The sequence below is a fragment of the Sturnus vulgaris genome, chromosome 15 (assembly GCF_052056855.1).
Source record: "Sturnus vulgaris isolate bStuVul1 chromosome 15, bStuVul1.hap1, whole genome shotgun sequence".
NCBI lineage: Eukaryota > Metazoa > Chordata > Aves > Passeriformes > Sturnidae > Sturnus > Sturnus vulgaris.
In genome coordinates this window covers 6,289,575-6,305,727 of record NC_142257.1, presented here as the reverse complement: position 1 = coordinate 6,305,727, position 16,153 = coordinate 6,289,575, and the positions used below count along the sequence as shown (strand labels likewise).

Sequence of the window (16,153 nt, the reverse complement as noted above, 5' to 3'; positions counted from 1 at the left end):
TTGTCCTGAAGAGAAATAGCTTAATATTTTTATTTTTCTTCTAAATTCATTTACAAAACAATGTAAATGGGTGTGCGTTTATAGTTGCATGGGAGAAATTTCTGGGTCCTCCCCCCTCTTTTTATGTCACTTAAGTGTAAGTTTTTCATTACTCCTTAGTTGTAATATAACAAGCATGATATTCTGTACACTGTGGTAGAAGGTGAGAGACAACACAGTCCATAAAATGTCACTGTCCACGATGTTTAGCCTGCTCATGGCTGTGGTTTGATCTCGGGTGGATGGTGACAAACAACTGCTTGGGACAGGCTTGTGCATCTTCAGGGTTCCAAGGCTGCTTCCAGAGTGGTGTCACCAATGCTGCAGGATGGCAAACTGCGATGAAATGCAGTGACCTTTGCATGTCAGGCCATTTTTGGGTGAAGTCCTCTGTGCGTTGCTTTGTCTTTGCATGTCTCAGTCTCTTAATCCGCTGAAGTTTTGCTGTATCTCACGCACACACAAGTGTGAATGGCTTTTAGCACAGTTACCTCCTATTTCAGTTCTTTTGAAACAGTCAAACCTTTGCTGCAGCTCGATAAGTCCACGAAAGAAGAGGTGAGCTCTGGCCATGATTAGTGCTGTCAGTATGTCATGACCAGACTTGGGAACCACACAAGCTTCTCTTTTTGTGTAGGAATTCCATTTCACAGTAGGCTTGATATGCTCCAGGTGGTGCATTTTTCAGGATCATTCATTCCACATGCATGTGGTGAGGTAAGTCCCTTGGCCTTTGTGCCTCATGTACCTCTAGAGCTGCCAGTGTCCCCTGAGCCCCTGCCCTGGTCACAGGGAGCACCAGGCTGGTTGTACAGTGAGAAGGAGCTCAGAGGCAGAGTTCAAACACAACAGGTCACTCTTCCCAGCGAGGGGAAGGTGTTAGCTGCTTACCTGCCTCTCAAATTCTCACATAACATCACTGTTTGGATCTTCATGTTTGTTTCCCAAAAGTTACAATTCCAATGCTCCCAAAGCTGACAGATCCCCAGATTAACCTGCTGTTGTGACCTAAGGACGGATGTACCAGTTTTGCTTCTGAAATGTGTCTTTTAAATGCCCTGTCAAGTTAAGGGGCACTGATCAGGGCTGGAGGGCTGTGAATGGGGTAAGGTGGGACATCAGTCTGGGTGTGGAATTGTTTTTACTATTCTTTACTCTGAATAGGTCAAGCTGGGGATTTGTCAGCTTGGCCCATGCTGTTTCTGAGCTTATTTTCTCTCTGATCTAACCCTGGAATTGGAAGAATGACAGTGTTTTGGACAAAAACATAGCAGGTATGAGAACACTGGAATAGAAAAGAAAATTCAAATTCAGTGTAGGCAGAGCAGAGTGTATCATACCCCTGGTTCAGATGTTTCCCTGGCCTAGATAAGCACAAGGCAAAGGAACTTCTGCTCCCTTGTGCTAAGATTTTCTTGGGCCAGTCTCTAGCTGAGCATCTCTTGTACAGCTGAGCTCTACTGCTGTGACCAAGGGGACTGGCCATGGTCACTTAAAATGATAAGGAGAGGATTAACAATAGCCTAAATCATTAGTGTTTGTTTCTGGTTGTTTTTGGTTTTGTTTTGTTTTTTTCTTGGTTTTTTTTTTTTGTTTTGTTTCTTTTTTTAAATTATTCTAGCTATCCTGATCAAAAGAGGGATTGATGGCAAGTGGAGGCATGCATCTGACCAAGGTCTTGCCAGGATAGTTGCACTCCTGCCTGTGAAGGATGTACCTGAGTCCCACACCTTGGCATGCAGCACGATGCATCCCCAGCACCAATCTTACATAACAGAGGTTACCCCCTCTCCATTTCCTTTCCATGCTGGTTTCTTGAGCCCCGTTTTTAGAAGTGACACTGCCCATGCTGACCCATGTCTCTTCTTCCATGGGACAAGTCCAGCCTCCTGAATTCTCTTTCCAGCCCCTCAAGGAATAAGCAGCAGTATTTAAAGCCTTGACTCTCAGGAAGACCATATTGGTTGCAGTGACTGCACTTAAGTACAGCAAGGAGTGAGTACTACAGGTTCCTCTGCCTTACACGATCCTTAATCTGCTCTTCCTTTCTTTTCTTGGATTCTTGCCTTCGCTCTACTCCTAGGACTCTTCTACTTTCTAACAGTGCAGCCTCAGCAGAGCAGACCTGGCTGAGAAGCTGTGGTCACAACATGGTTGTGGCACATCACAAGCTCCAGAGCTGGCCCTGCTTCTCAGGAACTCATTGGTTCTTCACTCCAGCACAAGTGACTGTGGTGAGGATACTTCTGAAAATTTGTGAGTGCATACCCAGGAGAGGTGGCTAAGGCACCGCCCGTGGCACAGTCTTCAGTATTGCATAGTTTTCATTCAATAAAGGTCAGTGTTTGGGGGTTAGGTGTCAAACAAAAAACACTGGAGCCAGGCCCCAACTCTGTTATCATTGCAGGTCATGCCCTGCTGATGTCTGCAGGGCTGTGACAGGGCAATGCTGCTTTAAGCAGTTACCATGTCTCCACTGTAATTGTGGCTGTGATGGTATCATCACTGCAAGGTGGTTCAGACTTGAAGCTGGAGCTGTAATTTAGTGCCCAAATTCTGTGGTGTGTTTAACCCAGGCCATCTGGCTTAGCTGGTTTGCAGCCGAAGGCCTGATTCAGGTTTTTGTCAGACAGGTAACCCAGCAGTGCTGCAGTGTCATCAAGTGCCTGGATAAGGCAGATGTCCTCCCACAGGCCCTCTGGAGAAGGAGATTTGGCTTGCTACAGTGCTAACAGTCCTGGGCCCAGCTTCCCAAGAGCCTTAGCAGTAAAAACTACCTGTGAGCTCTGTGTCCCTCAGACCTGGCAGCTCCAGGCAGCTCTGCCTGCCCCCGTTTGTGCCAAACTTGACTCATCTGGCACAGCAGTGACATGCTCACAGCCTGGGCACGTGGTTACTGATGATACCTCATGCCCCAGTTTCCTGGATAGGTGAGGAGGGTGTCCTTGTTTGACTTAAGCTACTTACGCAATTCAGGTGGCAAATCTGCAAATAAAAGCTAAATTCAAGCTGTGCTGATGGCTTATTTATGCTGGTGTCATCCTCTGCCCAGGAAAACATGGATGATTTTGTACTGGAAGTGCTGACATACTTGATCCTCAGTCTGGGGACAGGGTTTGAGTCCCTTCTCCTGGCTGGGAGCTGCTGCTCCCTCTCCCTTGTGCTTTTTGGGGCAGTGATGCTCTGAGGACTGCAGGGACTGTTAAGCCAACATGCAGCAATCCCCCTGCCTTTCCCCAGAGTGGGAACATCAGCCTGTGCTGCATCTGGTCCATCTGTTCCCTCTCCCTGTGCATGGTCTGGATCAAACCATGGCTGACCCAGCTCCAGCAGTGCTGGGATCCAGTCCTATCCCAGGCTGGGCTTCAGCACTGTTTGTGATAGACCCAGGAGCAGGAATATCACAAACATAAGACCTTATTTCTGCTCAGAAACCTGGCAGTGAAGTGCACAAGGACTGCATCTTGGGTTTGCCAGACTTGATGGTCTTATATGATTGTATTAAAATAATTCCTGCTGCCTTGCACCATGCTTGATGCCACTGTTGGCCTTGGATGGCAGGAGTGATGTGGCATGCAAACTAAACCTCTCCTACTGCTTTTCCTAGTGCTTTTCCTCTCCTAGTGCCCTGCCACTCTTTGCCAGGATCCTCATTTAATTTAACCAGTAATTTCCTCTGCTGGGGGCTGAAATCATCCCTCTGCTCTTTCCTGCCCTGTGGTTTGTGTCCTTTCCAATGTTAGAGCAGCAGGCAGAGTGATGCTGTGTGCTGAGGTGAGGGAAGAGCTGAACCAGGAAAGCTGCTAACAGAGAGGCCATTGTTCCTTGGGGGCTCTCAGGCTGTGCTTCCCACTGCCACACTGCCTCTGGCACATCTAACCTGGGCTGTGTCCTTCAGTGCCCCTGCAGCCTGGAATCACTTGAGGACATCACCCCAGGGCTGCTCCTCCCAGCAGCCCTCAGAGAATGTCTCACCCACTGCAAACACCTGCAGGCAGAGCTGGAGCAGCTCTGAGTGGATGCTCTGCTCAAAGTGCAGCAGTTCCTTCTACCCTGCCTGGTTCACAGCAGCTGATTTCTTGTGGGGCCCTCTGCTCCACACCATGGTAGGAGACTGGGAATGGAAGGGTCTGATTTCCTATCAACAGCTGCTGTACAGCTGGATCAATGTAAAACAGGGAGCTCTACAGGAGTAACAGCCAGAGACTGAATTTCCTCTAACTGATGCTGCTTTCTTTCACAGAGCACGGTCAAAAAAGCCCTTAGTGGCCACCTTGGCATTCCCCAGGGGTCCCCTCCATGCCTGACTGGCCATGAGAGCACTTCCCTGGGAGCTGTCACCATGCCTGCCTTGGGGAATGGTTTAGTGCTGTATTTTGCCCTGTATTTCCCAAGACACAGATCCCAGGCCCTTCAAAGTTTGCAGTGCTGAGAACTGAACCCCTCAGGAATTAAAAAATGGGAGATGAACACAGAAAAGTGCATTAGACTCGAATGAAGTGAGAGACTCGTGTAGGTTCATTTGAGCAAGAGATGTGCAAACGCCCTTAAGAAATAATTGTTAAAGAGGAAGAGAAGGGAATGGGAAGACTTAAAAGAACCTCAAGTAATTTAAGATGCTAAAATTAATGACTTTTAGCTTCTGCTTTGGTGCTCATCCTACCACCCTGAAGAACAATCAAGTATCTCAATTTTCTACTTAACTAGTACACACTCTCCATGCAAATCATGGAAAACTATTGATCCAGGAGCAGCACACAATGCCCCTTCCATCCACCTCCTTTTGAGAAGACAGGCATGTGTGGGTGCTTCCAAGATGGGTCTGAATTAGATAATTCCTTTACTGAGCTGAACTCTGTGGGATGCTGCAGCAGGATTGGGGTTTGGGGTCCACATTGTGCTGTCCACTGCTGCCAGTATCAAGGTTTTGGAGTAAGGAATGGGATATTGAAAGATATTGTCTGTCTTTGGCACAGGGATAAGAACTATGTTTTATTAAGTAATGGTAGTACAGTACAAAAAATATGATTGTATACAATCTGTGAAAAATATGGCACCGCTGAGAACAGCTTTTCTCCTTTTGTATGTTCATTTCTTTTCATAAATATACATTGTAAATGCTTCTAATCTTTTTTCTACCAGCATTGGGAAATGAAGCAAAGTCTTTAAATCACAGTCAAGATAAAGGGCAGCCAACAGTTTAATTTGAATTGTCTTGGCTTTGCTTTAAAATGAAAGATCTTCAGAATAAGAAAAAGCTTCCAGAAAAGTGAGAGAAGTTCTTGTTTGGAGGATGTGAGAATATTAGGAGTTTGAAATTGTTTTAGGAGCAAAGTCTCACAGCCCTGACAAGCAAAGGCTTCTAGGACAGGAGAATTAGGGCACCACCAGAGCCACAGAGGCAATGACCTGAGTGTTCCCAGGCAGCTGGTGCTTGGCCAAGGCTGAGTTCTGCAGTTTGCAGCAGCCCACATGTTCACTGCTCTCTCCTGGACCCTCTTCAGCACCTCTCTAATTTCCATGGCACTGGGATCCCAGATGGATCAGGTATTAAAGTGGGAGAAACTCTTCTACCTGATCAAAATATAGTAAGCTGGTGGTTTTTTATTCTGGACAATTATATTTATGTGTAAGGAAAAATAATTCCTGCTCACAAAGCGTTATGTCTCTAGCAACATCTGGAAATAATATTTGGGATAGAGCTCTCTTTTTTCAAAGAACCCTAGTGAATTAGGACCCAATTTTCTCTCTTTACTGCCAGACAATTGTTGTTTTATTCAGAGGTTTTGCTTCTGAGCCTCATTCTTAAAAAGAGATAACAATGATGGAGTTAAATTCCATCAGTGTGCCTGGAAGTTACCCTGCAATATCAAACCCTGTGCATTCTTACTAATAAATATAATTGCTGGCACTATTAAAGCAGCCTACTTTAAAGATGAGATAAGCTATCAAAACGAGTTCTTTTGCAATACATGACTAAACACAAACCTGGTACAGATGGAGAAAAACCTTTGATTTTGAAAACGACCCAGACCTGCCAGAGGCTCATAGGAGAGTCTAAAGTCTTGTCTAGGTTGTGAAACTCTGGCAGGACGTCCCTGGGACAGTTCTCTCAGCACTGTCACACCTTCACCAAGATTTCCGTGTTTCCTGTTGGGATGTCACTGCTCACTGTCACCCTGCAAGCAGCCCCTGCTGCAAAATGGCCCAAATGGAAACTGGCTGCTTAAGGAAGAGAAAATAACACTGCTTAGGGTGGGCATCAAATGTGCCCAGAGCCTGGCAAAGCTGAACTGGGAGCCAAGGCAGGCTGGTAAGAGTGTGATTCTTATTTCAGTCTCTAAACTTCCATGGGCTTCACTTGCAGCTGAAGTGCTTCTGTATGGGCAAGAAACAGCCTCTTTCTGATTTTTCGTCCCTACATGCCATCCCCCAGCCTTATCCTGTGCCAAGAAGTGGCACTGGAGCTCTAGTGAAGCAGTAGCTGTGACATAACTGCATCTGCACCTAGGTGGTCTAGGATGAACATGAGATTCTTTGATGCACAGCTGGAGCAGAATGAAGTGAGGTGGAAATGTTTTCCTCCTCCTTGCTCTGCTCCTGCCCTTGGTGTTTGGATTTGATGTAGGACCAAAACTCAGCTAGGTGGGAAGATGGTGCATGGGATTTGTTGACCTACAGGCAGCTCCTTTAGGAAGGAAACCTGCAGCCCTGCTGTGCCCTGGAGAGCCACCCAGGTAGCCTGGGGGGATGGAAGGTGTGTGAACCACGGCCAGATTGCCCCACTCCAAAGTGCAAAGGTCCAGGCATGAGACAGGACATTTTTACCCAAATGACAGCAATTTGAGGTCATTCACCTGCATGAGGAAGGAGCTGTGGTATGTGGGTTGCCAAGCCTCTGCTGTGCTGCTGGGCAGGGAGGGAAATTCCCTGGATTTGCCTTTCATCTCAGACAAGGACACAGCGTTTGAAGCAATCGCAAACCGCAGCTGGCACAGCAGCCCTGGCACACGCAGGGAGAGTTCAATAATTCAGCAGAAATACCCAGAGCCAGCAGAAGACTTGGGCTCCAGCCAAGGCTTGGGACGTTGTCTCAGCATCAAATAACGCCTCTGCTTGGGAAAGCACCCTCTGCCAGGGGAAGGAGAAATCCTCAGCCCACAGGTTTTCTGCTGCTCCAGTGGAGGGAAAGGGCCGATGTGCTGGCTCCTGCCCCCACTGACTTGGTGACCTTGTGATCTTTCCTGTCTCAGCAGTACAAAGGGACTCAGAAAACTGGGTGGCCTTTGCCAAAACATTTGCTCTAGTCCACAGAGTGACCACTATGGTTTTAGTATTTTTTCTCCCTTTTTTCCTCTCGTTATTCTCTTTCTTTCTTTCTTTCTTTCTTTCTTTCTTTCTTTCTTTCTTTCTTTCTTTCTTTCTTTCTTTCTTTCTTTCTTTCTTTCTTTCTTTCTTTCTTTCTTTCTTTCTTTCTTTCTTTCTTTCTTTCTTTCTTTCTTTCTTTCTTTCTTTCTTTCTTTCTTTCTTTTTCTGTTTTTTGTTTTTTTCCTCTTAAACTAAAGTGTATTTAGAGCTGGTGAAAGGTGCTGAATTGGCAGCCTTGGAGATAGATGTCCCTGCACCCAGCCCCAGCCAGCCCTGGTGTTTTCTCTGGTGTTTCTCCTCCTGGCATCACCCCTGTGCAGGACAGCTGACAGGTCCCAGATTCCCTCGTTCTCTCACCTGCCTCTCTGTGCTGGTTGGGACACCCACGGCTGAGCATGACTTCAACCTCCCATCCCAGGCTTTTGAGTGCTGCTGGTCTGGGCCAGACTGGACGTGGCAGTGGCCCAGGGCACTTTGCTGTGAGCTATTCCAGCCCCTGCAGGAGGGAGCCTGGAGATCCACAGCCCAGCTCAGCTCTGCTCCCATCCTGAGCAGGAGAGGGAAGACAGTGGATGCACCCTGTGGATGCTGCTTTTCTCTCTGCCTTCTTTTGGTGCCTAACCCAGACCTGACCCCAAGTGCTTCAGTGCAGACTGATTGTCTCTTCCCTCGTGCTCTCTTTCACCTCTCTCCCTAAAGTGCAAACAAACACAACGGAGTCACCCTGGGTGCTGCAGCCAGCTCACACCCAGGGGCCCAGAGGGACAAGTGGGACATCAAGCCCTTGGCTTGCCCACAGGTCCCAAGCCAGGCTTTCAAGTAACACCCTAGAGACATTTGGCACATTTCTCCCCACCCCAAACACTAATGCCAACCTGTGCTACCTCTTGGGCAAAGAGAAACCCCTTTGCTCACCCCTTCCCACCTCCCTCCCCCCTTTCCCTATCCCCACCAAGCTGTGCCAGCCTCCCCCACATCTCTGCCAGGCAGCAGAGAGGGGCAAGGCAGCCTGCTCCATCTTCCCATCCGTGTTAAAGGTAAATGCAGCACCAAAATAGATACAAAAATAGAATTTTGGGTCCATTGGCCCAGCTTCACTATTAATATAACTATGAAATGTCAGAAAATAAAAGCTGCTCTCTCTATACACACCTGCCCCCCACCCCCCTTACTGACAATATTGCCACACGCCCGGTCCTGTCAAAACAAGGCATCAAAATGCCTGTTTTCTCTATATTTTAAATACAATTGCTTCCATCCCCCCATTGTAAACAAACATGGCAGAAAGGGGTTTGGAAAAAAAAAGAGAAAACAAACAAAAAAAAGCTATTTTAAAAATCTTTCATTGCTTCTAGTGTTCTGAATAATATTTCTGCCTCCTGGGACTCAAATCTTGCCAGGTTGTTTAAAAGGACAGAAGGTACCTGTGATTTCTGATGAAGGCTCTGATGTCCTTCTCTGGTTTCCTTTGGATGCTCTCTGGTGGGGATGAGAGAGATAATGTATTTGCTTTCCTCTATGCAAAAGTCACAAAGTGTTTGATCGGCAAACCCGTGACTAAAAAAAGTAAATATATAAAATAAACAACAATCCACAGCCTCTTTCTTAAGTTTCCCCGTCTATGCAGTTTTCAAAGTGCAAAACCTAGAGAAGCACAGAATGATTTTCTTGAGGTGCTTTTCCCCTTTTGTTAGGGCTTTTTCCCCCCACGTGCTTGACTGGAATGGCCTTTCTATAGCAAAAGTCAGATAAAGCATAATTGCAGTAGTTTCTGCACATGGAATCATGAATCATTCCAGTGACTTGAGAATCTAAGCTGTTAATAGGCTAAAAAAAGGATTTTTTTTTTGTTGGTCGTTTTTTTCTTTTGTTTTCTTTTTGCATTATAATTAAGCATGAATATATATTACTATATTACACTGCTTGGATTGCTGGAGCAATCCACACCTTCCTATGCTGTAAAACCAACTCCCACCCTGTGCTCCCCAGATCAAGAGCTTCTTCTCTCCTCCCTGTGCCAGTTACCCTCAGTTCACATGATTAAAAGTCCCTACCAGCCCCCCTTTTTTTTTTTTTTTTTTTTTTTTTAGTAGATATTGCCGCATTCTTAAACTCATGCATTGCTGCATTGCTATTGCACATATATAAAGGATTGCTCGCCGCCTCCCGGCTGCTCCCCGCCCCTCACTGGTTGTGCACATCCTCTCTGCGGACAATCTTGTAGATGATCCAGTAGAAAATGTTGAAGATGAGGAAGGCCATGGGGAAGCCGATGCGGGAGATCTTGTCGATTTTCTTGGCTCTCTGGATGAAGAGCTTCCTCATCTCCTCGGGGGAGCGGGACGGCGGCGGCACCGGGTTGGCCGTGTTGTTGTTGTTGGCTCCCTTGACAGAGATGCCATCCTTGGCTTGTAGGCAAGCTGGCCCCATCCCATAGGCAGTGAAGTTGAACCTGCCTTCACCAGCTTCGTCCTCCTGGAACAGATTGAGCATGGGACTCTACTTAAAATGAGATATAGACAGTGCACCCTCGCTATAAGGCTCTCCGCTGACAGCGTCCTGCTCTGCGGGAACGATGCCCCCTCCGTGCCCCGGCACCCTTGGGCAAACCCCTGCTCTTGGGAGAACAGCCTTATAGAGGGGTGCCAGCTGTGTGATGCACAGATGCAAATCAGGGGATCTAGGCACCCCATGGAGAACAGGACTGACTTCCACCCCGTTGAGGTCTTTGGCATATTGAAGGGTTTGTGGCACGGCTTTCATTTTTCCAATTGCATCCCCTGTTTTGCTTCTGCCTCTCCCTACCCCCCCACCTCCTATTGGCACCTTCTTTGCTTTGCCTGTGCAGTTTCAGCTTGCCCAGAAGGAGTGGGCTCCATGTAACTCACATAGCCAAAGCAGCAGCTGCTTCCTACAGAGTTACATGGATGTGCAGGAGCCAGGAGCTGTCCAGGAAAAGAGCTCTGCAGGCAGCGTGCAGCCAGCCCTCACTCGCCTGCCCTCGGCACCCCACAGCCATCCCCACCAGCCAACTTTTAGGTGAGGAGCTGAACTGCCCTTCTGTGGGTCAATGGTAAGACATGGCTGCTTGTGGTAATGCCAGTTATTGAGAAAATACACAATTTGTGTTCCAGTGTAAAGGCAAATGGTGTTACTGTTTTTTGCTTTTATTTTTGTGAAAGCTTTGCTGGAATCCCAGAATGATTTAGCCCTATTTTATTGAACACAGGGATGTAATGACAGGGAAAACTAAGTTTGGCCCAAGTAATGCAAGCAGTGAGTTACAGAGGCAGAGTCAGAATCTGAAATCTCTTGACTACAGGTCATCAAGGCTAATTGTAGACCAGTAGCTCTAATTAATCATTAGCAGAGGCTGATCCATGCTGTGTCCCCCAACACTGACCTAGCAGCTCCCTTTCTTGTAGCTGCCTGCCCACTGTACCTTGCTGCCCCTTCCTCTGTCCTTTGAAGAGTGTCTTTTCTGGATGGCCCCTGCATCCCATGGGCAGCTGTGTGGGATGGAGGAGCAGGACACAGAGGACACTGGCATATCTGAGCAAGGCAAAACTACCCAAATAAAATAAAGAGCTGGCTTTCTATGATACTTAGAGCTTATGGACCTTCTCATCATGTCTGTAAAACGGGTCAGGTAAAACTGCCTCTGCTCTTTTCCCATTGGACAAACATTGGCATTTGTCTAAACCACTTGATCCTTAATTTACTGGATTGTTTTCCTTCTCATTGAAGGGCCACTGGCTGTGACTTTGTTTTGGTGAGTGGTGTACTGGAGTTAGAGAAGACAATAGTGCCTTTTCAAGGTGTCATATCAAAGGAAAAAGGCAAAGCCAGCAGCCACACTGGGAAGTGTTTCCAAATACATTCCATGTGGGTCTGATGATGGTGTCATGTTAACCAGACTGGTGCATACCACTGCAACATCTCACTATTTTTTTAGCCTAGTGTGTCATGCCTAAACCAGTCAGAGGTACTCAGACAAGTCAGGACATCAGGACAGAGCAATTAGTGCCTTTGGCAGCTGCATTATCCCATTTGCATATTAGCAGTCAGCTTAGTTTTCTGATGAGCCTGCAAACCTTGTTCATTTAGCTTTTGCAAGTGTTTTTGTTTATGCTTTGCTCCAGTTAAATAAGTGTGAGATTGGGCAGGGACTGTGCTAACAGCCTCGTGTTCAGTGGAACAGCTCTGGCAAATATCTCTTAAATTCGTCTGTGTATTAATGGCTTTTTTTCCCTTCTTATTGTTTCATTAACAGACTGATCTGCATACAGCACAGATCCAGAGACAGGATGTCTGAATCCAGATGAAGAATCACCCATGTGAGTGGGTGTGGCTCTGCCTCTATTCAGCAGGCTGCATCTTCTGAACCAAAGCTTTGTTGATTTTGGGATGGCAGAGTCATGCTCTTGTCAGACAAAACCAGTGGGTGCTGAGGGTCTCATCTGTTACTTCTTTTCCCTTGCATTTGTCCAATACTTTTCATCCCTGGTCCTGGCTGGGTTGAGCACAAGTGAACAATTATCTCCTGTTTTGCAGACAGGATGACTAAAGCAGAGAGAAAGAAATCTAGAAAAATATAGGTATTCCTGCTCCTCAGCCCCTACTTCCTCCTGGAATGGCAGCAGTTCTGCAAGCACACACTGTGAAGTGCTGCAGGACAGGTTAGACCCTGGGAAAGACTTTTAATGGCTGGAATAGTGAAACAATGGAATGGGGGTAGGTTTCTGGATGGGATGGATCATGGAAAGTGCGCAAATACCTATGAGAAATATTTAAGGCAGACCTCGGTGGTCACCTACGGGCTTGCTTGAGATTTTCATCAGCAAAATTTTCTTTGTTTTTTCTCTCCTAGCAAATGTACTGGTTTTTAATAGTTTCCTGAGGGCAGCCTCTCAGGCCTGGTGCCGAAAATTTCCTAAGCTCTTTCCTGATTCTACCAGTTAATTAGGGACCATTTTTAAGTGCCTTTGGCCGTGTGATCACAAACACCCTTTTGTTCTTTCTAGTGTGTTCTGTGAGGTGAAATCTTTGCTGTGGCACCTCAGCCTAAAAGCTGTTAGAGCCAGGCTGGGGAGCCATTGGAGCTGCGTGCATGCTCGGATTGGGATTGGGATCAGCCATGGCAGGTAAGCATGGAGCAGAGCATGAACACGGAGATGGCAGAGACAAAAGAGGTGTCACTTACCTCTGGGCTGCTGCAGGCTGTCGTGTTGGGGGTGCTGCTCTCTGACAGACACCACTCACACCTCCCTGCCTGCCTCCCCCCAGCCCTGGCTGCAGCTTCTGGGGAGGAGAACTCACACCAGAACACTGCTGTGTGAAAACTGTCCTGTTGAGAGCAACCCTTTTGGCTGAGACCACTTGGCTGGCTAACAAAACCCAGCTTGCTGGACTCCTGGGGTCAGCAGGCTATTAGAACAGACTCCATTCATTGAGCAGCCCTGTTTTTTGGTGTGTGAGCCTCCTTAACATCTGACCAGACACTGGGGACTTGCCTGGGGGCTAGTGTCTTGGTTCAGTTGATCATGGAGTCAGATTTCAGCTGTTTCCTTCATGCTTTATGTATTACCTTATGATGCCTCCTCTTCCTCCTGAACCTGAGCAGCTCTTTGTGCTGCCGAGACACGAAGTTGACAGCAGCATATTCCAGAAGTGCAGAGAACACAAACAGCAAGCACACAGCCATCCAGATGTCTATGGCCTTCACGTAGGACACCTAGGAATCAGAGAAAGAGACAGAAATGGGCTGGCTTCCTTACCCAAATGCATTTTTATTTGCTGTTTTACATGGCTGACATCTGTTCTTGGATACCAGAATCTCACTCATTTAATATGAATGTGTTATCAGGTCACTGAAATTCCTCACGGGTTCTTAAGTAGCAATAACTCCACAGCTTTTAATTTATCCAGGCTGTATTTATTGACTGTGATTATTTATATGCAAGGAAAACAGTAATCCACCCTACCAGAAGCCCTTCATAAAGGGAAATTCGGTACTATTATAAAAGTAGGATGGTCAAGTGACTAAAAAGCTAAAATGTAGAGTGCACATCCATGTGTGGCTGTTGCAGGAGTTTGTAAAGTACAGAGCTCCTGGTTACTGGGAGCTGTTGTGAGTGCTGAATCTTAGGGAAAGTTTTGTTGCTAGTCATAGGGAATTTAAAATTTTTTTCAGGATGGGACTGGAATTTGTTCAGTTTGCCCTTAAACTGGAATGGTGCAAAGGCAGCAGGAGGATCTGTGTGGGGATTTACTGAGGAGCCTGATTTCCCTGGTGAAGACAAGGGTGTTCCCTACCTTGGGCAGTGATGCTCGGGAGCCAGAGCTCTGTGTGGTCATGGTGAGCACAGTGGTGATCCCCAGGCCCACACGAGCAGGTGCAGCATCCATGTTGATCCAGAAGGAGATCCAGGACAGAATGACAATGAGAAGGCTGGGGATGTACATCTGGATCAAGTAATAGCCCATCTGCCTCTCCAGGTGGAAACGAGCTTCTATACAGGTGAACTTGCCTGAGGAGGGTGGGAGAGACATGGAAGGTTATTGGTAAGGCACAGTCAGCCTCCTGTTTTCAGCCAGAGTCTGGGGATTTTCCTTGCATTGCCTAAACCAGAACCTGCTTAGGGGAGGAAATGAGCAGCTGCTGTCCAGGGCATGTAGTGATAGGACAAAGGGGAATGGCTTCAGACTGAAAGAGAGAAGGTTTAGATTAGATATTAGGAAGAAATTCCTCCCTGTGAGGGTGGTGAGGCCCTGGCACAGATTGCCCAGAGAAATTGTGGCTGTCCCATCCCTGGAAGTGTCCAAGGCCAGGCTGGACAGGGCTTGGAGCAACCTGGGAAAGTGGAACATGTCCCTGCCCATGGCAGGGGGATGGAGCAATATGGTCTTTAAGGTCCCTTCCAACCCAAACCACTCTAGGATTCTATGAACATTAACATAGCAAAGAAAGCCCTTTGGCAATATGTCCTTTGTCACTTAAATTTCATAGAAAAAAGAAGGTTGTAGGAGAGAAGGTCTCAACCAAATACCCTTGAATTGATGCAGATGTTACCAGGCACAAGATGGTTTTACACATTTTTGTCCTTTAGCTTTTAATTTGCTAAATTTATTTCTACATGGCTGTTACCTCTGGAAGTGAAGGACAAGGATAGAGTGCCATCAGACAGACCAAGAGACTGGTAAATGCACAATTCTGAATTTCTCTCTACTGAACCCCTCAGTTAAGGGTTAGCAGCACTGACCTGTGTTGTAGTGCTTTGTGCAGTATCTTAAATCTTTTTCTTCTTTGAGGATAAACTGAGGCAATGTCAGCCCGTCAGCAACTTGCACTGCTCCTTTTTCTTGCCACTCAAATATGAGATCATTCATTGTGTAGCCAACTGTTGGGAGGAAGGGACAAACGTCATGTGAATCCCATTAAATACTGATCTGGAAAGGGACAGTGTTGCAGGAAAGAGCTTGGAGGCAGGGGTGCATCCTGGCCTTCCCTGACAGTGCTGTCATGAATGGGATTTGGGTTGAGACAAAACTGCTTTTTCATGTGGTAAGAGCCAGGGTGACAACCTTCACTGGAGCTGCAACGGATTTTCTGCAACAAATAACATTCTTTTCTTGAACTTGGTTTGCTGAACTGTTTTCTACTGTTTCCAACTTGACCTCTTTCTCTGGAAGAAGCTCATCTTTCCCTCCTTTGGGATAAGCAAACATGTACAAGTGGCAGATGTTCATCCAGAGAGAAAAAATCCCACTTGCAGCTGAAAGCACTTTCACCTCTCTCTGCAAAGTGAAAGGCCAATGTAAACACAAGCAGGCCAGGGCTCCTCACATGGGATCTTTGGAGGTTTGGCTTCTCTAGCAAATGTCACGTGTGCTGAATGAATGGAAAATCCTAAGCAAGAGGTTCTTGAGCAAGCTGTGAAAGCTGGGCTGGGAATTGGTTGCAGCTGGGAAAGGAGATGGCAGGGGGGAGGCAGAGGGAAAAGAGATGGTCTCCCCTCCAAAATGGGGGCGTGCACAGGACTCACAGCTTTCCAACTGCATGATGCACGTCTGTACATCCATGGGGAAGTTCTTCAGGTCCATGGGGCAGGCCAGGGTCAGCGTGATCCTGAGGAGAGAAGAGAGCACATGGAATGCCAGACAATGGGCACAGCTGAGGCTGAGCCCTAAGGCACCCTGAGCTGGGGGTGATCATCCATCACTCCCCTGCCTGTGCTCTCACTCTGGAAAGCATCAGAGATGCTGAACATTTGGGTCTGTGACACCACTCTCAGCAGAGCCTGCTGCAGATGGCATTTCACTGCAATGCTGTTTGAGACTGTGTCTGACAAAGGGTTCCCTCACCAAACACTTCTGCTGCTTTGGTTTGCCTCAGGTTCACAGAGGCTGGATCAGCAGAAAGCCCAAGACCACTCTCTGGAACCCCCAGATGCATTTCTAGAGACTGGCACTGTTTGTAAATCTCTGAACAGAACATTTCTGTGTCATTAAAAAAAAAAAACACCAAAAGAAGTTTGATCAAGATCATATGTTTGTTGGGGGAGGGAAGGAAAGACTTCAGTGGGATTTTCTGCAGGGAAAACGTCTTTTGCTAAGCCAATATGAACTCCTGTATCTTCCCAAATTCCTGCAGAGCCCTTGAGACCTCTATTTCTGTCTCCATTTTCCACTAGGTGCAGGCTGCATTTTCTGTGTTATATTGCTATGCTGCTCTGTACCATGATCC

At 47.0% G+C, this 16,153-nt stretch overlaps 1 protein-coding gene across 2 annotated transcripts in view; it reads right to left on the bottom strand.

The window, feature by feature from the left end:
• The window catches only part of GLRA1 (glycine receptor alpha 1), a 47,225-nt gene continuing 31,072 nt past the window's right edge, over nt 1–16,153 (bottom strand). The window contains exons 5-9 of one of the 2 annotated variants that reach the window (XM_014886899.2): nt 15,453–15,535; nt 14,670–14,807; nt 13,723–13,937; nt 12,995–13,141; nt 1–9,906 (exon numbers count right to left, since the gene is read on the bottom strand). In XM_014886899.2, the coding sequence (XP_014742385.2) occupies nt 9,592–9,906; nt 12,995–13,141; nt 13,723–13,937; nt 14,670–14,807; nt 15,453–15,535 (898 nt within the window). In that variant the 3' untranslated portion in view covers nt 1–9,591. The remainder of the gene's footprint in view (nt 9,907–12,994; nt 13,142–13,722; nt 13,938–14,669; nt 14,808–15,452; nt 15,536–16,153) is intronic. The other variant, XM_088173572.1, reaches the window with a different exon arrangement.